This window comes from Zosterops lateralis (genome assembly GCF_965231275.1).
Source record: "Zosterops lateralis genome assembly, chromosome: 5".
Classification (NCBI taxonomy): domain Eukaryota; kingdom Metazoa; phylum Chordata; class Aves; order Passeriformes; family Zosteropidae; genus Zosterops; species Zosterops lateralis.
Genome location: NC_139766.1, coordinates 10,916,596 through 10,941,357, shown reverse-complemented (window position 1 = coordinate 10,941,357; position 24,762 = coordinate 10,916,596). Strand labels below are relative to the sequence as shown.

At 37.7% G+C, this 24,762-nt stretch overlaps 2 protein-coding genes across 4 annotated transcripts in view; one reads left to right on the top strand and one right to left on the bottom strand.

Annotated features, from left to right (window-relative positions):
* Nucleotides 1-8,724, bottom strand: part of ACOX3 (acyl-CoA oxidase 3, pristanoyl) — a 32,882-nt gene extending 24,158 nt beyond the window's left edge. The window contains exons 1-7 of one of the 3 annotated variants that reach the window (XM_083862220.1): nt 8,692-8,724; nt 6,320-6,498; nt 4,587-4,820; nt 3,529-3,600; nt 2,698-2,787; nt 2,086-2,229; nt 1,149-1,237 (exon numbers count right to left, since the gene is read on the bottom strand). In XM_083862220.1, coding sequence (XP_083718346.1) covers nt 1,149-1,237; nt 2,086-2,229; nt 2,698-2,787; nt 3,529-3,600; nt 4,587-4,820; nt 6,320-6,487 — 797 coding nt within the window. In that variant the 5' untranslated portion in view covers nt 6,488-6,498; nt 8,692-8,724. Of the gene's footprint in view, nt 1-1,148; nt 1,238-2,085; nt 2,230-2,697; nt 2,788-3,528; nt 3,601-4,586; nt 4,821-6,319; nt 6,499-8,164; nt 8,233-8,691 lie in introns of those variants that run through there. The other 2 variants (XM_083862221.1, XM_083862219.1) reach the window with 2 other exon arrangements.
* Nucleotides 8,725-8,778: 54 nt separating this feature from the next.
* On the top strand, nt 8,779-24,319 carry TRMT44 (tRNA methyltransferase 44 homolog; the record flags this gene model as incomplete). Its single annotated transcript, XM_083860830.1, has 11 exons — nt 8,779-9,181; nt 9,920-10,037; nt 10,896-11,115; nt 12,112-12,180; nt 14,371-14,478; nt 15,869-15,940; nt 18,713-18,819; nt 19,475-19,658; nt 20,310-20,688; nt 21,540-21,656; nt 24,070-24,319. The coding sequence occupies 11 exons, from the start codon at nt 8,779-8,781 to the stop codon at nt 24,300-24,302; spliced, it is 2,010 nt and encodes a 669-aa protein (XP_083716956.1). The 3' UTR covers nt 24,303-24,319.
* Between the last annotated feature and the right edge of the window lie 443 nt (nt 24,320-24,762).

The following is a 24,762-nucleotide window of genomic DNA, read 5'->3' as shown; positions in this document are numbered from 1 at the left end:
GGCCATTAGTCTGTAATGCAGAAGCAGGAAAGAATACCCACCAAACCTTAAACATTCCTCTTTTCCTATCCTTTCTCACAGTTTTCCTCTATAAATTAATTTCGGGTTGTTTCAGGTTTTTTTAAATTTATTTCTTCTGTGTCTTCAGGAAACAGAGAATCAATGATAATGAGCTAAATAATTACAAAATGCCTACAACCTTCTGGAAAGACAGTCAAAGCCATAATATCTGAAATCTGGATACCTTAAGAATCTATACTGTGTTTACTGCTATGTCTGTTTTGAAGGACAATACCTAAACCTGTAACGAACTGAAACAACAGAAAGAAGGAAATTTGAGGCATAAAGAAGTGAAACTCTTCTTTACTGTTTAAAGTTTATGTCTTTATACCTTTATGTCTTTATATAGAGCTACATAACTAATGCAAGAGTTTAAATAATTTTTACATAATGACTATTTTAATGCAGAAATCTATCTCTGTTTCCTCACTGTATCATCCTCCCCATCACACACCTTTGGTTAGTAAAGTAGACACAGAAAGGCCCTTGGAGTCCATGACCAAGAAATGGAGCTAGGTATGTTTTTATTTCAACTGTACACATATAATACAGAAGAAAATCAGTAGCCTTTCCTTTCTTGGCTGCAGTCTAGAAATCACATGGTTTAAAAAAGATACATATTTCTCTCTTCAGCCTCATTAATCCTAATCTTTACTGAAAATAAACCTTGTCTAGGGATCACCACTAGCCTTCCTGTAGGCTGGAAGTCAACAGAAAAAATAACTAAAGTCTTACACCCAGATGGGTGCAGAGGCTGATAAAGTTCTTGACTCAGTAATTACTAGATTTGTTTTTCCATTATTATTGTTGAAGAGTTGGTAACTACAAGGCTGCCTGGGGATATTCGCAGAATACCAAGAGCACTTCACATTTTAAAGAGTGAGAAAGGCTGAAGGGCTGTTTATTCAGATAAAAAATACTGAAATTCAAGATCTTTTAGTCTAGGCTTTTTTCTTTAGAAATATCAACAATTTAAAACCACTAGTGAACACTTCAGGAATAAATATGGAACAGATATAGGGGGATCTTTGCACCACTACATTGTGATAAAACCTAGATTCTTTTCTCTTTCAAATGTATTGACTTACCCATTATCCAATCCATTTTGCCCAAGTTTCTTTCCTATGTCACCCACCATCACACCTGGCATTGGTAGGAGAGTTTTTGTATCTCGAATCTGTAGAAAAGTGAAACAAAACATTTCAGTTATGGAACAATAAAAGTTATTGCCTGAATTTTTCAAAGGTTGAAAATATTCCCAACTTGTACCCTGTTATTAATGATAAAGAGATATCTCTGTTTCTTTCAAGCACATAATCCTGGATATAACTTGTACTTATGCATCCTCTCATTCAAGACATAGATACTTTAATGAAAATTACTTTTCACTAATTACATCACTGTGTTAAATATCCCCTAACACTGATGACTTCTCTCATCAGACTAGCACTGAAACCTAGTTCAGGTGTACACAGACACAGGAGAAACCAATGGAATTTTAATGGGACAATCAGCTTTGAGATATTCCCTGATTCTGTAATAAACTTCGATCAGTCTGCAACTAGTTCATTTTATTACGTACAAGTTTTCTATTGCACCAACATATTTTCTGATGCCTTTAATCTTATAAATAGATTTCTGTGGTAGAAGTTTTTCAGATTTCATGCAGATCAGCCTGCAGCATTGGCAGACACAAATCATCTTAAGCCCTGTGCAAGACTTTCAGGACTTCATACAACACAGATAAGTTTTAACTATATAAGTACCATGATCATGTCCGGAGACTCTTCAGGTCTTTTGTATTTTCAGAAGTTTTTGCAGAAAACTGATAGTATAAAACTAGCTCTACAACGTTCATAGAATCAGTGAACATTTAAAAATGTATCCTGTTACAATTGCAATAAACTGTGAAGATATTAAATAAAGCATCTGCTAGTCAGGTATAAATAACAGCATAACAGAGTCTTTAATTTAAACCCACTCTTTCCCAAAAGAATAAAAGGATTAGCAATATTCCCACCCTACCTGTACAATAAAGGAATGTATTCCCTGGCACTTTCCATCAGGAGTATAGAGCTGGGCAAACAAAACTGCATGAGTGGCATGTTTCCCCAAATTACCAACCCAAAACTTTGCAGCTTCAAAGTCAGGTGTATTGATGACAAATTCCTGTAGCCAAGAAAGAAAAAGAAAATTATAGAAATAATAAAAATCAGGTCACAGCTTTTTTTCTTTTTCTATCACCCTGGCAATGTTTTGAAAACATTCATTAACTGCTAGGATTTTATTCTGTACTGCATTCCAGCACCTGAGATCTCTCTTATTATGTTCAACTTTAGAGAGAAGATATGTAATAAGGAAAAAAAAAATTAGGGTTCAAAAAGTTCATTACCTCATTGTAAAGCCTGAAACTCAGCTTTTCTAATTGCTCATTTAAGCAATTAAAAAAAACAAAAGCAGTTTAATGGACTGGGAAGCATTTCCCAGGTCTTAAGTTAAACTGAGCTGTCAGTTCGAGTGAAGAACTGAGAGAGCTGTTTCAGCTGTGAGAGATGAAGCCTACGCAGGGACCAACCCCTCCTTACACAGTTTTGTATGGAAAGGAAGCCTGGTTGACAGTGTGTGTCAAGGACTAACCTGAGTGCTGGGATCAAATGTGGCTGTAGTCCTTATGGCCTTGGTGTTAGTTCCGTGGCTGAGTTCAGTCAGAGCAAAACATCCAAAAATCTAAATAAGGAGATACAGGGCATAGTCCAAGACCACTTTATTACATTAATTAAAACTGCAAGACTTTCAAGCTATTTCAAATCCAGCTATCGGAGAGTAACTTGGCAAAAAAAACCCAAAACAAAACAGGAAGCAATAAAGAGCAACAAAAGAAGCACAAAGCTCAGTTTAAGTGCACTGAGACTATTTATCTTGCAAAATCAAAGAGGGACTGGCCAGACAGTAAATGTTACCCACATGGTGTAGACTGGAGAAACTGTTTAGGATTGGGACCTCCTGTATCAGACAGGCTGCATTTATTCTGCAGAGTACTTGGTCAAGAGTCCTCACTGAACTCCATGTGGTGTTTCTTTGGCATTAAGACGTTATTATTTTCCATTTTATAGCACTAGAATGGAATTTTTATGGCAACATGTCAAGTTTAAGTGCATCCTAGTAGGATACTCTTAAATGACTCTGGAAAGAGTCTAAACTGGTGTAATGTCATCTCTATTGCCTTTTGGGAAAAGTTCCCAAATTTTGTCTGGATGTAAACTTGGACAGTCTAAAACATATCCAGGAAGTGGTTTATGGCTAATTGTGAGGACAGTCAGAGCTCAATGTTGAATCTGCTCCATGGTCTTTTCTTTTGCTATTCAGAGGTACCTAGGTATGTAAAAAGATCAGAAATAACACAAAACTGCTAATAGTGACACAGTTCTAATAATATCCATTTCTCACAAATTATTAGAAAAGAATTACCTCCATGTTATAAGTTTGTTTCAAAATGTGTGCAAATCTCTCAGAAGCACTTATAATTGGACCTGCAAATACCTGTAAAATCAGAATAAAGAATGAAATCAGTGCCCTGTGATGAAAAGCACAAATTGCACATGATTTTTAACAGTGATGTCCAATAAAGAGACTGGGGAAAGTGGGCTGCACTGTAAACTATAATTAGACTACAGCTGGGGGAGGTAAGTCAGGATTTGATCTTGTCAAGGCCCCTTTACAGCTGACTTGTCCCAGCTCCAACCTGTTCAAGCCTTCATTACAAATGCTTAAAAATTACTTTCCACTTGTCCTTAGTGATGTTCCCTTGAGCAAACGAAAACTTAAAGATTATTTTACTGCAAACAGATCGGGAACCGAAGGAAGGTGCTTCAGGATAAAACAACAATGCTGATTTGAAGGCTACCTTCAGTTTTCACATGGAAATTCACACAACAAAACTCTCATTCCTAGATGCTTTCCAGCTATGTGAATAGTAATAATTAATTAATTAATTCAACTTATAATATTTGACCAGCTATGTTGAGCATTCTTTGCGAGCGACCCATCTGGGAAACAACTGTTTAACAGAATTCAGCCACTGATGTGAGAAATTTTAAATTGTTTCCCATTCCTTCTGGATTCTGCCTTTCATTAAGACTCTGGGGCTTAGAGCAGGTATTCTGATATCTGCAACTCTTTAGCAAGCACACGGCCAACTAACAACCAAGTTCTTTGGCTGCCCTAGAGAGGAGGCAGAAGAGTAAACAGAAGAAGGCATCGAAATTTTTTTCTTCATCTCTATCTGTACTGTTTCACCTTTGCTTTCCAGATGGGATTCCAGTGGAGACAGGGGTTTAACAACAAGATTACCCACAGACCTCTGACTCTTCTAAATAGTTAACAGTTAAAAGTTAATACTATTTTTGAAAAGAAAGGACGAAGAAAAGATCAAGTTTTAATAAAAAAGTTATAAAGGCACAGAATTATAGCATTAGAAGTTACTTAAATTAAAATATATACCACTATAGCTCTGGAACTGTACTTACAGCACAATGTAAGATAAACTGCAGACATGGAGACCAATCATACATTCCTAAACAGAGCACCATATTATAACACCTTAATGGGTTCTCCATCATCTCTTGTGGATTAAGAAAGCCATACTCAAAGAATCTTTTACAGCGCAGGAATGTCAGCTCCTGATATTTCTCACGGCACAAATCTTCTCCAGGCTGATGTGCAAAGAGAGGATCATTTTCCAGAGCAGAGAAGATTCTATTCTTGGAGGGGAAAAAACTGACATGAGAATATTAATCTAAAAGCATTAACAAAAACAGCGAACTTTCTTCCAGAGTAACACTGGGTCTCAGACTACAATCATTTGCTGGAAGGTATAAACTTATAAACCAAGAATTCTAGAGAATTAGAAAATATATTTAAATGGTCTGTCATATATGCAGCTCATGGAGCTAAATTTTATGACATCTCCTTCACCATGAAGTGATTCACTGATTCACTCTGAATCCACAAGAACAGTATGGTAAAACTTACTTGCTTTGTATAGCAGCTTCACTATCTCAATAAACAAAGCTGCTGGCAGAATCTAAGGGGCAAAAGTACCTCAGTCTGAGGATAAAGGTAAAACTCCAGGGCTTACATTCAGTTAGAAATATGCCATGATGGTAAAGCCATTAAGCTACCACAAGTGTTCTGTTCCCAGATAAAAGTTAAAAAGGGCTCCATTTAATGGAACCATCATATGCAGCCCTTCAATGTGGGGATGTACATCTTTTGAGGTTGTAATTTGGATCCTTTTTGTATTAGATAATATATTATGGCACTTTTTTATCCCAGAGTTTTGTCTTTAAGAAGATATCTACATCTTCTTAAATGTCTTTCACATAAGAATGAAGAAACCCAGACTTCCTGTGCTTTCCTTTGAAAGGCAGTCATTCCCTTTCTCGGTGTAAACAACTCTACATGCCCACACAGCTTTAAAACTCAAGACACAGAGCACTTGTGGTTTTTTCTGTGCTCTAACACACACCAGTCAGATGCAGAAGCAGGTCTTTTTGAGTTCTCTGATCTACCTGCTAGGATTTTTATAATTATGGTGAAGATTCCAGATTAGCTTAAATCCATGTAAATATACACCACCTTCAGAAAGCTAGTTCGTTTTCCTCCTATGTTTCCAAGTCGTGCATTTCCACATCATCTCATCTGTATTGCAGATAATGTCCTTTCTTGGTAGAATTAGCTCTCAGTAAGGTTCACATGCTAATCTCCAATTGCAATGCCACACAAGCATTAATGCAAGCACAGAACATCATAGGAAATTAGGTTAAAGTAAGACAGAAATACTGTTTGACAGTGGCTTCAACTTAGCTCTGTATCTGTATAAGATATAATCCCTTGCCAAACCATGGGATCTATAATTTAATAAAAACAGTAAAGAAAAATGGTAGAATATAGCTCTTTCTCAGTTTGAAATGAATACTCAAGTTCTGAAATGTAGCATCTGCTGGTCTCCCCTGTACTGATGTTCAGTAATTAAATGAGTCTTACAAGAGAGCAGAGTAGATTGCTTAAAAATTCACCTCTTTTCTGAAAACTGGCTATGCAAATCAAATATCTTCATGCTTCGTATTTACAGTGTATTATTAACTAGATTCCCTTTAAAAACTCAAACTTACTTCTACCGATATCTCCACAATTATAACATGCTTACATTTCTTAATTTCATAATTTTCTTAATAATTTTCTTAATCTCATAATTTACCTTCAGCTGGATGATATCTTCACCATCTATGAACACTGCCATCTCCTTCCAGTTGAAGGAAGCTTTCTTACGGTATCTGGAAAGTGGGCCTTCAGGGAAATCTGGTAGCAAACTATCCCACGAATTTTGGTGGCCAGTCATTTCTTTCTGATTCAATGTGGGTGCCATTGTTAGCTAAATTGCAGCAAACGAGAAAAGATAAAACACAAACTGAAGCACCACAGATGTCTGTTTTTTAATTATGAAAATAAATTGAAAGAGTTGTTAATTAAATCCATGGACTTGTTGAAATGTATGAGTTCAGCACTGCACAGGCAATTAAAAGCTTGCCCTTTCTTTTTCTAATGCAATTGGCTTGATAAAAAGAAAAAATGCCTTTGATCCAATGTAAACACATTGCATCATCTTTGTTATTAAAATATGAAACAAGGACACCACTGGCTATCACCATATTGTGTACTAAGAAAGGGAGTTATAAAAGACCCAGGCAAGGAAAAAAAAAAAAAAAAAGGCTTAAACACCAAATGGAGTAAGGCCCCATGAAGTCTGCTGGCAATTTGTGTGCATCTATGGGGTCAGGCAAGAGCACTACAAAAGTGCACAGACCCTGCAGGATTTCCCTGTCAGTAGGTACAACTGCACTGGTTCAGGAGAGGAAACTCTTACTTTTCCTGGCCCAAAGAAGTAGAGTCTGATCCTCTGCTGCCTCCAGAAGCCGGTGTTGGAGAGCCCTCTGCTGCTCACAGCACCCCCAGCGATCCCTGCCACCACAGACGGCAGAGATCTCGGCTGTGCTTGGAGGGAGCAAAAACCATCGGACAGGGCAGCAGAAACCGGCCACGATTTGATGGGACTGGCTGAAAGAAGCAGCTCAAAGCTATGATATCCCGGCCCAGGGCTGGCCAAGGGCTCAGTATAGACTTTAAACATAATGAAGTACAGAAACTACTTCAGCAGTCTGCTTTTTCCACTCGTTTTTTCCCCCTCATTATCTTGCTACATCTCCTTGATACCTCTCTTTTCTCTCAACCTTGTCCTTTTATGGAGGTCATCCGCTAATTCTGAACAGTACAAACATAGCAGAAGAGAACAGCAGGATAGTATTTCTGCATTTGTCTTCCAAATCAGTTCTAGGAAGATGCAGATCCAGTACTGACCAACAAGTTTGTAAAGAGAGAAAAAAAAAAAAAAAGAAAAAAAGACATTAAGAAAGTGTTTCAACCTCCAGCCAAATAAAAAGAAACTACAATTCTAACTGGAAAATAGGTAAATTAGGCAGCAATTGGAGGCTTTTCATAAAAGAGAAAAAAATTACATTGTAATATTGCAGCTATTGCATCTAACTTTATTTACACTGCAAATCAGTGATATTACCCAAATGAGAAAACCTAAGAGTTTATTAAAAAAGTGTTCTGTACTTAAAATATATTACGAATTCTCCGACTTCACGCAATGTTTTAATATCATTTGGCTCCAAGTCAACAGTCCAGTCCATTTCAAAACTAATAAATCAAAACAGGTGGTTACAACAGTAAAGTAACAACGAGCTGCCCTAAAGAATTTCGGGCTTGCTCTGAAATTTTGAAACGTGTGTGAAGGTGGAAGTAAAATCCGCGTTACTTTCAATTTGCAAATAACTGCTGTAGTTTCACTGCGGAATGTTGAGTTGGAAACCTTCTTCCGCGGAAAGTGCTCCTCCTAGTAATTCGAATTCATACCCGGGCACCAAAAACGGGTCCCAAACCACGAGGGCAAAGGCCAGTTTGCAGGTACTATCTATCGCCAGCTATCTTAGCTAACAACGACACCGCTCAGACACTTGGTAGGTGTCAAGAATAATGATACTGTACTCTTATGGTTATGAGACGACATAACTAGCTTTTTGTTTTATTTTCTATCGGCTCTGCATTTCCGAGCGATCTGCTGCCGGCAGAGTCGCCCAGAGCAGGACAAGCCCCTGCGGGGTCAATGCAGGGCAGGAACTGATCCCGTGCGGGTTCATGGCACGACGGCCCAAGGGCACGGCGGGACCTCGCTTCTGCTCACACACGGCAAAAACAGCTACATAACGTACTGTTGCTGGCTAAAAAAAGGTCTACCGAGATGTCTCCCTGACGGGCCGGGCTGGCTGTCCGGTGGCAGTCAGCCGTCCCGTGTGGAGTTTGCTCTCAGGAGGGATTTTCACGCAGCTGTCACAGGGCACAGACCTTCCCCAGACAGAGCTGCACATGAGGTGACGGCCCTCCGGCCTCACGCCCTGCTGGGAGCTGGCGGCTGCCCGTGTTTTCAGCGGCAGGACGGCACCGCAGCGGTCTCTTGCGGCACTCGGAGCCCCAGAGCCGCAGGCCGGGGCGAAGGGACCCGGTACATACCTGCGGCCGCCGCTGTCTCCGCCTCGGGAACTGACGGGAGCAGCCTGCGACGCGCTCCGCCTCCTGGCGCGGCGGCCCGGGCGGCGGATGGGGCCGGTGGGGACGGCGGCCGTGCGGGACCCCGGGGGCTCCGCGCTGCCCCGCGGCTTCTGGGCGGCCGTGCGCGTGTGGCTGGAGAAGCCGCAGGTGGCCAACAGGCGGCTGAGCGGCGCCGCTCTCCAGGCGGAGGGGCCGGTGCCGCTGGGCGAGAGCGGGGGGATATCTTCATCCTTCGCCGCCGCGGGGGCGGGCGGGGACGGCGAAGGGCAGGAGGGGCGAGCGGCGGGGGCCGCGGAGTTGGGCCGGCTCTGGAGGGAGGTGCGGGGCCAGCTGCATCTACCACCGCCCCTCACGGCCTGGGGCGGGCCCGGCGAGCTCCGCGCTGTGCTGAGGACGCTGCTGCCCCGGGGCCGGCCCGCCGCGCCCCCGGCCCGGGAGCTGGCGGTGCAAGGTGAGCGGGGGCGGTGCAGGGTGAGCGGGGACGGTGCCGGGGGTTGGCGGTGCAGGGTGAGCGGGGACAGTGCCGGGGGCAGCGGGAGGCCGGGCCCGGAGCGCAGTCTGAAGGGGCCGGGGCTGTCGCGGGCCTGTCCCCTCGGAGATTGTCTCGCAGCCGAGAGAAATACCGCTCTCTTTTCCCCTGTTTGTGGGAACGAATATGGGCTGTTGTCCCGATTGTGTGCTTAGGGTTTATTTTTACTTTTCGTTGTTGCGCTAGGAAGCATTGAAGTTTCAGCAGTTGAAATTACAGAGGCCAAAGCCCTGTAACCCTCAGGAGCTCCTGTCATGAGTGAGCTGCCCACGCACAAACACTGCTCCAGGTGCAGACCTAATGACGGGCTTGTAAGGAGCGAGTGGTGTTTGGAAATGCAGAATTAGTGAAAAGAGTAGGCAGCTGTGGCACCTGCCTGCCCCAGTAGAAGTGTTTGTATCGACTTTCTTAATGTTTACTATTGCTTAAGAAAGAAGTTCAGCTTGGTGTTGCCTTGCTTTGGGGTGGTTTTTTACACCGTATGATGGTAATAACCTGCAATAAATCCTGCTAATATAAAGAACAGTTCTGTTCCTGGCATTGTGGTTCTTTCTGTGTTGTTTAGGTCTTGCCTCAGTGATTTGCAGGCTGTTCATTTTGGTGCTAATAAGGGTGGGTTGCACCATTGAATAATCAGCCCCTATTTGCATATCTTTTCAGATATTTACAATGGAACTGTGACCTTTCTGCCTTTGGAGGAAAACAGTGAAGGAAAATACCTGGTTAAAAAGTGCAATATTTATCAAATTCAACTTAAACACATAAAAGATGAGGAATGGTAAGTGTTGTGGGAGTGAGAGAGAAAGCAAACAGTAAGTTATTGCAAGAGTCACACAATGGTTTAGTATTGGTGTGTAGGCAATTTAGATTTTATAATTTTCTGCTTGATTAATAAATTAGAGTGGTGGTGTAATATGACTGCATAGTGTTATCTAAAAAGAAACATCTACAATACCCTGAATAATGTAAACCAAACCTGTTTCACCTTTGAATGCAAACATTGACTGCACCTGTGTGTGGTCTAGAAAAAATATGCCTCTTCTGATCATGAGGATGTAACAGTGCCTGTGAGAAAGTTTCTGTGGGTGTTAGTAAGGGTGAGGATCAAACTGGAGTTGCTGAGCCCACTGAGCTTCAGTCACTGAAATATAGACCATTCAGGTTGGTCCTGAGCATTTGGGGATGCAGCTGTAATAAAATCTGAGTAAAGTTAGAGATGATTAAATAATGAGTTGTGACAATAGATACATTTTTCTCCTAAATTTTCCTGTTATTTTTCAGGAATTTGGTAAGTTGACTTTCACTGTTTAGTGTTTGGCTATATTGTGAAATCAGGTTGCTCATCATGTGTGAGTCCTCATTTATTGTGCTAAATGTAGCATGGGCTCTTGTGTACAGTGTTTTAATTGAGAGATAATGAGCTAACAAAATTCAGGGGAAACAGTTCCATTATTCAGTAACTTCATTGGTTTATTTTCCTTTTGTTTCTCTACATACTTACTTATTCTCCAATCTAGTTTTACATCTCTGATTTGCTGATTTTCTTCACTTAATCCTCATTTTATCTGTCCTTGAGATAGGTGAAAAAATGTAATATTGTATTTATACTGAATTTTTTTTTTGTTTGTCTTTTAAGGTGTATATCTGTTGTAGCTCCATTTCCAGAAGATTGGTTTTCAGATGGAATTGTTTACCCCAAACTAGCGTGGCTTGAAAATGAACTTTTGCCCAAACTGGCTAAATGGTCTGTGGAGCAAAAGCCCAGTGAGTTTAAAAGTACACTCTCACTCATTTCAGTAGCAAAATACAGCAAGGTTTATCAGGACCTCAAAGAAAAGTACAAAGAGATGGTAAAGGTAAGTTCAGCAATAAATGCAATAATATTATCCTTTTTTTTTTTTTTCACTTTGTGTAATAAAGCTGCTTCTTTCAATAAATTCTTTTTTAATAAAAGAAGCCATTGAATTATAATGTATGTTTTCTTGTTTTGTGTTTTGGAGATTTGTTTTTTTTTTGTATATATGGAGAATAAAACAGTTTAGTACTAAGAAGAACTTAATTGGAGAAGCAGTCTTTAAAGCCAAATTCACAATAAATATTTGGAGGGGTTAGGCATTTTCCAGGATGTATCACTTGTGATGAAAAGGAAGCAGTAGGTCAGTGGAATTAATAGTCATCCACATTTTAGAAGGCACAAATAAAACACCTCCTTCTCCAGAACCTTTGGATGTTATCTTAATATCTGTTTAAGTTTGAAGACTAGTGTTGTCACTTTTTTTTCTTATCCTGGAGGTCCTGAAGAGCAACAGAGTGCATGATTCAGTCTTTAGTTCTGCAGTAGAATTGCTGGTATTGAGCATTTTAGTCTTTGTTTCAGTTCTTCATTTACAAATAATGCTTGGGTATAATACTTGCACTTTCTGTCTTCCTACTTCAGATTTTGATTCTTCATGTTCTGTTGTGCTAGGATAATTCTAGGTTTGTTCCCTTGTGAAAGGAAAGTTACAACATGTTCTCAATGTTGCAGAGGTATAAATAAAATTTTCTCTCATGAAAAAGTTAAGCAGAAGATAACTAGTCTCTTACAGCACAGATGCAGCTGTTTACTTGTGATCTGCACATGTGGATCCAAAATGTTCTTAGAGACTTTATTGTTTGATTGAATCAAGCAGTCTTCATATTCTCTGGGTATATTTTAATGAGGTTAAAATGCAAAATCTCTGAAGTCCAGAAACCTGCTGAAGTTAACAAGTGTCCAAATTGCTGTGTCTGAGTTTTTTTGAGGTTATTTCAGATGATGCAGAAAATAAATTTTTATCTGATTTTTTTATTCCTTTTTTTTTTCCCCGAAGGTGTGGCCTGAAGTGACAGATCCTGAGAAATTTGTTTATGAAGATGTTGCCATTGCCACTTACTTGCTGGTAGGGAACTGCTTTACCTAATAATATGCTGTAAGGTTATATTTTCTAATAATAGAACCTCTCTAAAGAAGATAATTTTAGAGGTAAACAAGAACTTCTTTGTAAAAATATGATGAGGATTTGCAGTCTTCTGTCACAAGGAAATTTATCATCTACATACACAAGATTTATTTATTTTTAAGTGAGAAAGGCAAAAGCATTAATGTAGGAGTGATAAGAGGGATCAAATGGAGATTAGGATTGATTGTTTTATGAATTTTTTCTATTGCTTGGTCATTTTATACTATGAACAAATAAAAACTTAATGTTTTTTCACTGCTGTGCCTTTTCTTGATAAAATTTCAGCTCAGATCCCATCTTCAAGTGTAATAAGGTCGAGTGCAGATGCAAGGAGTGCAGAAAAATGCTTGGTGTAGTTTTTGTCAGGCATCTACCTACTTAAGATTCTTAACTGCCACCTGTAGTTCTTAGAAACTTGAGGTTTTTAAAAGGCAGGCACATAAATATTTTTGTTTGCTATCCAAGGGTGTGGTAAGAGCATGTCTACCTTGAACTATTCTTGTAGCATCTTACCTAAATCAGTATTTGTGAACAAGCTCATTTACAGTACTCATTGAGGACTAATTTATTTTGATAATTAAGGGTTTAACCCCTTAGAACCTTAGATACTGGCTTGTGGAAAGACCTATGTGATAGACTCATCTTTAACGTTTTTACCACCATCTTAATATCCCATCTTGAAAATTAGGAATTTAGTTGTAGCCACAAGAAAATTCTAGAGTGATAGCATTTTTATACACGTGAATGTTGGTTTACAGTGATTATGTTTTGGCTAATATAGCAGTAGTTTTCAGAAAGTTACTAATGTCATTCACTATACAGCTTACGTGAATGCAAACTTAAGATATGGTATCGATAACCTAACCTGCTGCAAAATGTTCAGGTATCTATGTGATGGTGGATGGAACTCCTTGTTTAGAAGTACATTACACAGGTGATTAAGAAAAGGTAGGTCCAGTGTTAAGTTATTATGGGTTTATGACATCTACATGTGACCTCATTTTATTCAGCAGTGATTGAGATCACTCACTGTCCAGGGCCATGGCCAAGGACAGAAATTTTGAGTGTGTTGTGAAAAACTCTGCAGGAACTGGAGGATAGGTGGGATCTCTGAAGGAGGTAATTAGGGATTTCTGAGATACTGCCTAGAGTGCCAAAGTGCAATGATTGGTAAATCTAAAAGCATAATCCATGAGATTAGCAGACTATGTTTATCTTCACCTTCTTTGCCTCTGGAAAAACAGATATTCAAATGTGACAGTGTTACAAACACTAATTTTCATAGTTAAATACGCCTCAGGATTTTTGGTAGTCATAGTGAAAAATCAGAGTACAGAGTTATGAATGTATGGTCTCTTTTCATTGAAGGAAAGAGTTGGAAAGTGGTAAAGGTTCATCCATTCTCTGCATAGAAACACCCACTTATTAATTACAGATTAGATATCTATATAAAAGTACTTACCTATGTAAGATCAGGGACTACAATTTGGATAAAAGCTTTGGGGTCCCTTAGCTGGTGTAGAATTTTGGGCAGCTAACTTGCTAGGTAACACTGTTGCTTTAAAGTTCAGTAAAAGGGATGTTACATGTACACTAAGTATGTCACCAAGTGATAACAAAGAATATTTTGGAGTTTATTTTCAGCTTTGCCATCAATGGCAGTTTCAGCTCTGCATCAGTTTAATACAGTGGATATAAGTGCAGCTGTGATGTTACTTGCAGAGACACTGATACAATTTGATACTTCCTTAATACTTCCCTTGCTTTCCATTGTTCTTCTCTTGCACCCATTGTTTTAGCAAGTTATTTTATATTTATGCTTATTCTAGCCCAGAGTTGTAAAGCCCTGGTTCATTTCAACTACCAATGACTCAAAACTAAGTGGAGGATGTGCTTAGTACTTAGAAAACTTGACATTTTGCAAAATAACTCTTGTTCCACTCCATAAACAGTGGCCATGTTTTTGTTTGTTTTTTCCCCTCTAAAGTTATTTTACCTGTTAAGGACAGTGAACGTTTTCTGTCAAGTCTGCATTTCCAGCTTTCTCCTTTCATCTCCAATAATCTTTGATGGTTTCTTATAGGGTAACTTGAGAGCAGAAGTCTAATGTGTCCTGTTTTCTTGTCTTAGATTCTTTGGGAAGAAGAGAGAAAAGAAAAAGGGTTGACCAAGAAACAGTCATTTGTAGATCTTGGATGTGGAAATGGTTTGCTGGTTCATATTCTAAACAATGAAGGGGTAAATAGAATGCTTTTTAAAAATAATTATTAAAAAGTAGTGTTAATATTCTTGTTATGCTTTCCTTTTATCTGGCATGCAAATAGCCAAAATAAATTAATTCATGTTGCTAGAAAAGGATTTTCTTACTCTAGTTACTAGCAGAAAATCCTATCAGAGGATTAGAAACCATTCATTTATTTATCTTAATTAGTGTATTTCACCTAAATTCAGGGCTATTTTTTCTGAAGTAAAAAAACGAAGAGGAAAAAGAAAAAGTAATGGAGTATTTTAGTTCTGCAAAAAGGAATGTGGAATTTTGACATAGCTTCTCTCTGACAAGATGTGTTCATGAACTTATTTTTGTCCAAACTGAATTCTACTTGAGATGTCCTGAAAATGATTTTCTATATTTTTGAAAACAGTCTTGAGATTTCTTAGTTAAAAATGCCTAACAGTATACTGTACTTTCACTAAAAACGTGACAACATTTAATTCAGGTTTTTGAGGCATAGTTTCTGACATGGCAAGAGAAGAAAAGTGAGACTAAACAAAACCTATTGAAGTTGGGTTGGTATGTTTCAGAAAATTGGGTTTTCCACTTTTGGGAGAACATGGAAAAATTTATAGAGGAAATGAATATCTCTTATTAGATAAAAAAATGTCATTGGGTAGGTAGGGAAATGTTCCAAGTTATCCTAGAACAATGTTTCTATTCTTGTGTGGCCAGAAAACTTTTGTGTAATATAAGCTGCTGTTTTCTATGTGGACTTTTCATTCAGTGCTGACAAGCATTGACTGTCAAAAGAATCATGTATGAGACTTTTTATGAGACTTCTTTTAATAATCGATTTTGCTTAGTTCTACACAAGGTTCTTGCATTTCAAATACTGCACATTCTTAATTGCTTGCTTTAGCTTCCAGTCTATTTCCTCTTCCCTTTAATTCAAACAGGGGAAAAAAGTGTTTGGGCTTCAGTAGTTGAAAGGTGGTTCTCCACTAAGGACTGCTTAGAGTAGCATTCTTCTTTGAGCCCTGTGGGCCCTGCAGTAATACTCACCTTGGGAAAGGTTTTGATATTTTAAAAACAAACAAACCAAAATAAACACCTCTGCTTTTACATTTGTAGAGATACAGGTTTTCAAGAGCAGTCTCAGTAGGTGTGCCCAGGTAAAGTTTTGAACCAGATATATTCTTAAGGTTTCCAAGTAATTCCCTTCATATTTCAAAGGGAAGAAAGAGACTAAAAGTATTCAGCCTCTGCCTGAAATGGCAAAGCTGTTTTTTGTTGCTAAATTTTAGCATGAATGAAATAATAATCAAAGTTAATATGTACATTTACTGAACCTATTTGAAATTTCTGCTAAAAGTAGTACTTAAATTGAATCTTTCTGTTGTCCAAATATTTCAGCATTCAGGCAGAGGAATTGATGTGAGGAGAAGAAAAATATGGGACATGTATGGACCAGAGACACATTTAGAGGTATTATGCAAATGTATGTCAGTCTTAACAGATATGTTCATTTATTCATTTGTTCATTGTTTCAGGTTGTATTGATGCAAATTTAAGGAAGTATACTGGGTTACAGTTTTCTAAAGGGATCCCTGGGTTTGGTATGATACTACCCATATCCCTTGAGGGTAAAGTAAGTTGTAAAGGGAATTATGAGAAAAATATTGTATTGTACCCTGCTTATTTCTCAGCCAGAACCACTGGCATGACTTCTCCCTGCATGTACAGAGATGCACACCATGAAAAAAGCTTTCTTTTTACCAGAGGATCAATATTAAGTAGCTTTGTTTGTGCCACTAGCTCATGAAAGATAGTAAAGCCACCCATAATTTTTGATATTTTCTTGAAAGCAATTTTGACCTTCTAGTGATAACGTTATGTTTTGGGGGCAAAATTGTTGTTGAACCTCAAAGGAGCCAACCTAAATAATTGCAATAATAGCCTTGAAAAATGAACAGGAAAATGAGACTGCAAAAGGGATTATAATTCAAGTTTTACATTAGCATTTTTATGAACAATTTGAGCACAGGAACATTCACCTCCATTCCAGGCATTCTTAATCTGATAGTCCTTAAAGCGTAGTGCCAATGAGCAGTTGCCCTTTGGAGGTGAAGTGTTCTGGTTTCTTGTTCTGCAGGTCTAAAATTTCTTATTCTGTTCTGTCAAAAACTGTCAGCTCCCAATATAGTAAAATTAATTTTCCACCTCTGGTTATTGTCTAAGTAGTGTTGTTTTTTCAACATATCTTTGGATGCTAACGCATTATATTAGAAAAGAACATCAGTTTTCACAGATGGGAGGTCACAGATTTCAGTGTTCTGTAGCCTTTTCTTTGCCACCCTGCCATTTTGGGTACAGGTTGCCAAAACTGCCATATTCCTTTGTTACAGTCTAAAAGCACATCTAACTGAAAAGCTTCAAGAAACAACCCAAAACATCAACTGTTGTGCTCCATCATTCATGTTGTACTGTATTAAGTCACATCTGATCGTGCTGAACAGCATTTTCTCTTTATCTTTGTCTGGGCATATTCCTTTTTCTGCCCAGAAAGAAATACATATATATATATGTAAACAATATATGTATTTTTTATATATATATATAAACAATATATATCTATAAAATATATGTATATATAGTATGTATATATATACATATATATACACAACATACACAGTATATATATACACATATATATTGTATATATATGTATATACATACATACATACATATATATATATATATAAACAATATATGGTGAGGAAAGTGATGCTTTATGCTGGGAGGAGTTAGACAGTGAACAGGAAGGGTGAAATGATTCTTCAAGGCTCCTGGCCATAGGAGCCACAGAAGGAAAAAGCACCTGCTCACAGCCTGTTGTTACCCCTGAAGCTAATTTTGTTTTGATCTTTACTTACAGCATGAGTTGCAGGGTGGATGTTGCCATCTGTGTGGTTCAGTGCAGTATTAACAACATAAATGGATGTAACAGGTCACACTTTGTGTTTCCAAACTGCTGTCAGACATGGTGAATGCAAATTTGATTGGGTTAACTATCAGAATGGGCAGTGTGGCACTGATAATTCATGCTATGCCTAATCTGAATGATTAAAACTGAAATGTAAAGTATGGGTAATGTGTTTAATCAACCTTAAACACTTTAAGGATTGGTAATTTAGCATCCAGTAATGTGCCGAAAAAACCACCTTGTTACATTCATTGTCTAGAAATGTTTATACATATCTAAAAACGAGGTGTTGTATTTAAAGTGAACAATTTTAAATGCACAGTCACTATATTGATCCTTAAGAGGGATTTGGAATGTAACCAAGATAGTCTGAAATTCCCTAATAAGTGGTTTTGGTTTGTTTTATTCTTTAATTTCTATGCAGATACTGCTTTGCATGTACATGTGAATTTTAAACTCTTAAAACATATATTTTCTATATAAAAAGAGATTATGGGTATCATATTCAGAACATTTCCTAAAAGTTTGTGAAAATTCAAATCTAAAACTTTTCAAATTTGGCCAATAATTCTTTTAATGTTCATACACATTATTGGGGAAGGGGGTCTACTTCCATGGTGTCAACATCTTTCAGTACTTTCTCTGCTGAACTTAGTTCAGAGTGAGAAAACATATTTGTGAGGCACAAACAGTATAGGCACTGTAAAACGTTTGAATTTAGCCTGCATGCAGAATTCATCCTGTTGGTTTTATTTGGGCTTTCTTTTGTTTGTTATTTTATTATATGTGAAGGATACTGTGTGAAGAGGGGTGTTCGGTATACTGGGATTTGATTTGGGCAGTATCTGTGAAGGAGAAGATAAAAATGAAGCTGTGTTCTGATTAATTGCTGTGTGAGTCCTACAGGCTGCAAGACAGCAAATAAAGTGCCTTTATGAAAAACTGAGTTCAGGCATACAAGTGACAGAAGGAGATTGGCAACCAACCATAATTTAGCATATATTTATTTATATGTATTTAAATGCCAGACATCTTAGTCAGAGTTGTTATTCCACCTTTTTTCTGACCCGTGTTTTGTAGGTGTTTGTTGCTTAATTACTTCTCCGTAGGTATAAAAAATTTCCAACTGAGGAAAACATTGTTGGTGTCTGTGGTGCTCATTCACCTTGTATTTATCAGCTGGTATTATTTTATATTATTGCTTAGTGCTTTAACTAAAATGCTTTAAAAAGACCTATAATAGGATTCACTTACTGTGTTGTTCTTTTTTTTAGGAAGCTACGATCATTCCAGGTGACAGTCATCTCTTTCCAGATACTGACTGGCTCATAGGAAACCATTCAGATGAGTTAACACCATGGATTCCTGTAATTGCAGCCAGGTATTTTTGCAGAGGGAGGGGAGTGGGATGGAAGAAATTAAAAAAAACCCAACCAAACAGAAATAAAACAAATTTCCCACCCCCCTGTAATTAGCCATGTGGGCTTGGTAAAAGCTCTCAGCTTTGGTTCCACACCTGTTGTTCTTGTAAGACTGGCTACTTTTGATGCAAGTTGATTATTTTTACAAAATGTTTCTCTTTCTGGGGAGCAGCACAGATGTAGTATTTACTTTTTCTCATGGAATTCAGTGCAGCATTTTGGTTTTGAAATTCAAAAACCGAAACTGTTTTTTATTCCTTATATGTGAAGCTGTTGTTTGGTTTTTTGCTGTGTTTTTTTTTTCCTTGTAAATACAAGCTTATGGTTCTGCCTTCCCTTGAGCTGTTGTGCCTTTTACAACCTGTGACAATAATTTAGAGTTTTACTTCTGCAAACTAAGTTGGCAAAGTACGTTGCTACATCAAATATTTTGCGAAATGGTATTTTTAACTAAACTAAGAGTTTAACTAGAAGAGGAAGTTATAAATATTACTGCATGAAGCTCTGTTGCTTAATAAAAAATTCCATTGTTGCTTTTATTTGATAGGTTGCTTGTTAAATTTTTATGCTTTCTGAAATAACTTACTGTCCAGCAGTTTGTTATCCTTCTTGCAGGTCTTCCTATTCATGTTGCTACTTTGTACTGCCATGCTGCTTCTTTGATTTCCATGGAAAATACAGCCGAAGACAAAGCAAGAAAACTCAGTACAGAGAATATCTTGATTTTGTTGCCCAAGTTGGATCTGTATGTGGCTTTCATGTGGAAGAAGATTGCCTTAGAATTCCATCAACAAAAAGGGTAATTTTGGCTTCTGTAGGGCTTTTGTCTTTTTTGGTTTTTAATCTGCTCTATTTGAAGCATGTGGATGTTGGTTAATTGTTATTGTTGTAAGATGAGACTATAGTCAGCTTCATTACTTGATACAGTATGCTCTGAAAAGACATTAAAAATACTAATTGTTTCCTTGGGAATTCTAATTTGATGTTATAGGTACAGTCCTAAAACAGGAAAAAATTAAACATTTCATGATTTTCTCTTATGTCACTCTATATGATGGAAAACTTAAAAAACTTTCTGGCCTTAATTTTTCTAGCTGCGTGTCTTACTCTTTTGTAGTTAATTTTGCTGTTTTTCCTGTCCAGTGAAATTCAAAGGGAAATGTTCTCAGGGTAGGAAGAGGTGTCCAGCTTTAACTTTAAATAATCTGAGGGTCAGGAACAATATTCTTGCTGTGTGGTTGTATAGTGTGATGGATTATGATTTGTTTACTGGATTTCTTCTGGAGCACCAATATTTAAAGACTGGAATTAAAAACCCCTCAAGTGATACTGAGCATTCTGTTGGTGTTGGATTTTATTGTAGATAGTGAGAAGCCTGCATGAATGTGTGGAGGTTGTGGGGCTGGGTGTAAATGCTCTGATAGTGATTTACCTGTTTGTGCTAAACTAGGTCAGCTTTGTTGGGAGAAGCAGGAGTTATGCAGCCGCAGAACGTGCTCGGATTGACCAGCAGATAACACAGTTCATTAACAGCCGTCGGAGCTGTGCTGTGGCCACATGTGACAGAAGGGTTGGATTTAACCATGAGGATCACTGTGAAGAAGCAGTCTCAGAACCTCCTGAAGATGAGACTGAGACAGCTGGTACAGTCTGGATGCCTGGATTTCAACCCAGGGAAAAAGTGGAAAAAATCAGAAATTGTGCCTCTCTCCCTTGGGATTTTGTTGATGAAGTGGTTCTCAATGTGGCAAACTTGCTGTTAAATGCAGCCCCCCAAAAATCATGTTCTGATAAACAGGGTGGAAATATGAATACCTGGAATCAAGGAGGTGAGGTTCTTTTTCCTTTACACTATCTTTAGCTGATAGAATATGTCTTTTCCAGCAAATGTGCATGTTTATGAATAGAATTTTAGTGTTTGTTTTACTATGTGCAGATTTTTAGGAAACAGTGAACAGTACAATTGCAATCAAAGGTGCTTTTTTTTCCCCACTCTGTTTTATAGAATAATATTTTGAATGTTTTGAAGTTGGTGTGAGATTTTTTCCTGGTTTACACTTAAATAATATAGAATCCATTTTTATTAAACCAAACCAAACTAAACTGACAACTCTACTCTATTTGGGGAGAGTATTATGGTTTAGAATATTAACATAATAATTAGCTATAAGTCTGTGAGAATTTGTAAAAGTGCCATTAGGTTGCAACATGATTAGGAATTTCTAGTTTAGTTTTAGGAATGAAAAGAATGTTAAACTGCTGTTAATTGTATAAGCAGTCAGTTCTCACTACTACCATCTTTCCATTTGCTTCCATCTGATTTTATTATTTACTCACTGTAGTTTGTTATATGTTACTGACTTAGTCTTCTAACTACATGTTTATAAACAGTGCTTATTGCAATGAGGGTTACATGCTACTGTATAAAAAACAGAGCAAATAAAAATTGTGTCTCACTGTGGAAATTCTGACCTGAGTCCTGTGAAATGGAAGTTGCTGTTTTACAGACAATATACATATAAAACATATGCCATATAGCATATTGTAAAAAAAAAAGTTGCTGCAGTACTGCTAGGTTATTCTGACATGCTGCTCATAATCATTACCTTATATAGAAGTTGAATTATGTTAAGGTTATATATATGAAAGTTTTTAATAATTCTACCATTTTTTGTTGCAGAAAGCCTTTCCTTGAGAGAAGTGGCAGAACACTTGAATAAAGAGACTTTAAAAAAGCTGAAAAGTGAATATGGAGGCCTGCAGACACTACTCAAGAACAATCATCAAGTATTTGAAGGTAAAGGAGTTTTGAGTTCTGTTTTCTTTTTTCCTTAATCATGTATTGTATCCCCTATGTATGCAGTTAAAACTTAACTGAAAAATTACCATGGTGGTGGTTTTTTAACTGCTTTTTGTATCTTTGTGAAAGCTCAATGTTCTTTATGTGGCCATTGTTCCAAGTAAAGCTCTTATGACTGAGATTGGTAAGGCATCTATCAGCAAAATGTTCTCCACAGCTTGTTTCTGAAAAGACAAACCTTTAGTTTAAATGGCTAATTTGATGCTATTCTTTGACCTTTTATTTTTTGTTTCTTCCTGTGAAGGCTGTCAAATACAGAGCAATTTTACTAAAGTGTTTAACTGAGGCTTAATGTGACCATACCAAGCCCCAAAATGAGAATGCTGGCATGAAACAAAATTAGCCTCCTTAAGAACTTACAATTGTGAGGCTGGACGTGTTCATGTAGCTTGTGTTTGTGTAGCTTTTGGTAGCATGGCAGAAGAACTCAGTAGGTGGTCTCGTTGGCTGGCTGGGTTTGTTGATAGCAGTTTTTTCAGTTAGGGTTTTTTTTTTCCCTGTTGTAATATGTGGTGACAGTGGACTTTGTGTAATTGGTTTTTGGCTTCTTTGTCAGTGTGAAGCTTTGCAAAACCAAAATTTGCAGTAATTTTTGCAGTAATACGAGATCTTCAAGGTTTTATCAGTATTAAAGCTACTTCAATTTTCAAACTGTGTTATGTCCTAATAGTTCTATGTCTCCTGTAAAATACCCATCAACTAATCCATGGCAAGTAATCCTGAGTATGCAACCTGTTTGTTGCCAATGGTCAACTTAAGCAAGTTTAGCACCCACTAAACATTTCTGTACACTTGGTTTACAAAATCCTCCTGAATTACCATCCATTAAAAAGAGTTGGTCACATGGACTCTATTACACATCCAAATTTGGTTCCCTGTCATTAGGAATAGGTGAAATAGGTTTTGCAAGTGTTACATTGTTAATGGAATGAACATTTTAAATTGGCTTGGAGGCTATGTGCAGATTACCTATGAAGAAAGGGCTGACTTAATCCGAGTCTATCTCAATAATTTACATCACATGGACACTCCCCTGGGCTTGGGGAGGGACCATGTGGTTCCACCCTTAGTAGCATGTCACCATAACAAGAAACTTCTGGTGGTCTCCAAGGACATTGCTCCTGCCCAGGAGGACAGAGAATATGCTACAGCTCTTTTGTCATCTTTACTGAATTGTTTTTCTTTTAAAACAAGGAAATGGATGGATGTACACACACTCACCAAACAAAAAGTGGGTCTTAGAATAACTGATTGGTCATTCAGTTTCTTCAGATCAGATATCTTCTCCAATACAAGACTGATTTTCTAGGGAAAATTTATGCTTGATCATAAATAGCTGCTGATTTTTCTTCATTTTTTGTGAGAGTTTTTAAATCTCAGCTGGAATTTCTTCTTGGTTGGCTTAGTATGAGTTCAGATCTGTCTATGTATCACAAGGAAACCTGGAGACATTAAGTCATCCAGTGAAGACTGTGTGATATTCAGCTTTCACTGGACTTGTTACGTTTTGAACAGCAATTATCAGAATGCAGAATGGTATTGGTTAACTATCCCAAGCTACACGTTTCTGATACAGAAGGTCTGATTGAAGCAGAATACGAAAATACAGAGCACGGCAACTTAAAAATGGCAGATTCTTCCTTCTTGAGTTTCACTGTTGTTTGTTATCTGTTTTTTTCTTCCTCTTTGGCCAACTTCCTTTCATCTATTTTGTTTACTTTTTTGAGGAGTTGACAGACTGTGTGCATGTGCAGTTTATGGTCCTAATACAGCAAATGAATTTAAAAAACCCAAAGTGCTGATCCTTATTAACCAATGATAATTCAGTGTTGGTTCACATGAAGGATTAGACTTGTCATCTCCTTGGTGCAGTGCATTTTTGGGTCAGTAAATTGTGAAAGTAGTCGAAGACACTTGCTGGTAATCACATTTTAAATTCAGAATCATGAAGTTACAAATATGGGAAGAATTACAGCTCTTGAAATTGAAACTTCTTTTGTTAAACTTGCAATCTAAGTTCAGATGATTTTAGTCTAAATGATCCCAACTGCTATATTTAAAACAAACTAACAAATTTCTACAAAGATGATGCAAAGGTGCCTCAAACTCTTCAGCATCCCAGTAAAACATCTCTCAGGGAGATTAATCAAGTCTTCTTTGTACCATGTCCACATTGTCTTGGTTTGTTGTGTACTTCTTTCTGTTTCTGTACAAATGGCTCATCTGCTTTTGCCTGAGTGATCCATTTGTAGAATGTTTTTTATTCACAGAATGGCACTGCAGTTTTTTCCAGTGTACTTGCCCTGGCTGTCTATTAACAGCTGCATTTCTGTTTGTTTTTAAATCTTAGTTCTAAATGGGAGAGTTCATATTCGTGACTGGAGGAAAGAGAAACCACCAAGTAAAACCAAACCTGAAGTGAAACGGCGCCTTTCAGCTGAAGCATTTAAAACACGCCTCTGTTGGTTTTTCATTCATCATCCTGATGGTTGTTCTTTACCTTCCGAAGCTTGCCCATATGCCCATGGGACTGAGGAGCTAAGGCAGTCCCAGATAATTAAAAAGAAAAAACATATACCGTAATAAAATGTTGCAACTTGTGTTTGGGTTTATGTACATAACAGAATCTATGATTGACTTTGGGACTGCCTAGTGTGTGAACATCTGTACAATATGGAGGGATTTTCCTCATTTCTGTGCATCTTATCTTGTAGTTGGTTTACAAGTTCTCCTGTATTTCTGATTCTTTATTTTTTTATTAACAGGAAATAGGTTTAGTAAAGTATGTATATATTTTTGGATTTGTCATGTCTTGTCTTTGTGTAAGTAAAAACTAGCATGCATTTGTGTAAGTAGAAAAGTTTAAAAACTTAATTTCCTGGGAAACTCCTTATGATCCTTAATCAGATCAAAAGTACATGATGCAGAATTTTCAAAACCTGAAAATTAGCCTGTTTTGTTCCACATTTTCAAGGAGTGTTAAGGAAACTTCTCTGTCCAACCATCCAGGTGCCACTCTGGCAGCCACATGCACAGCAGCCGA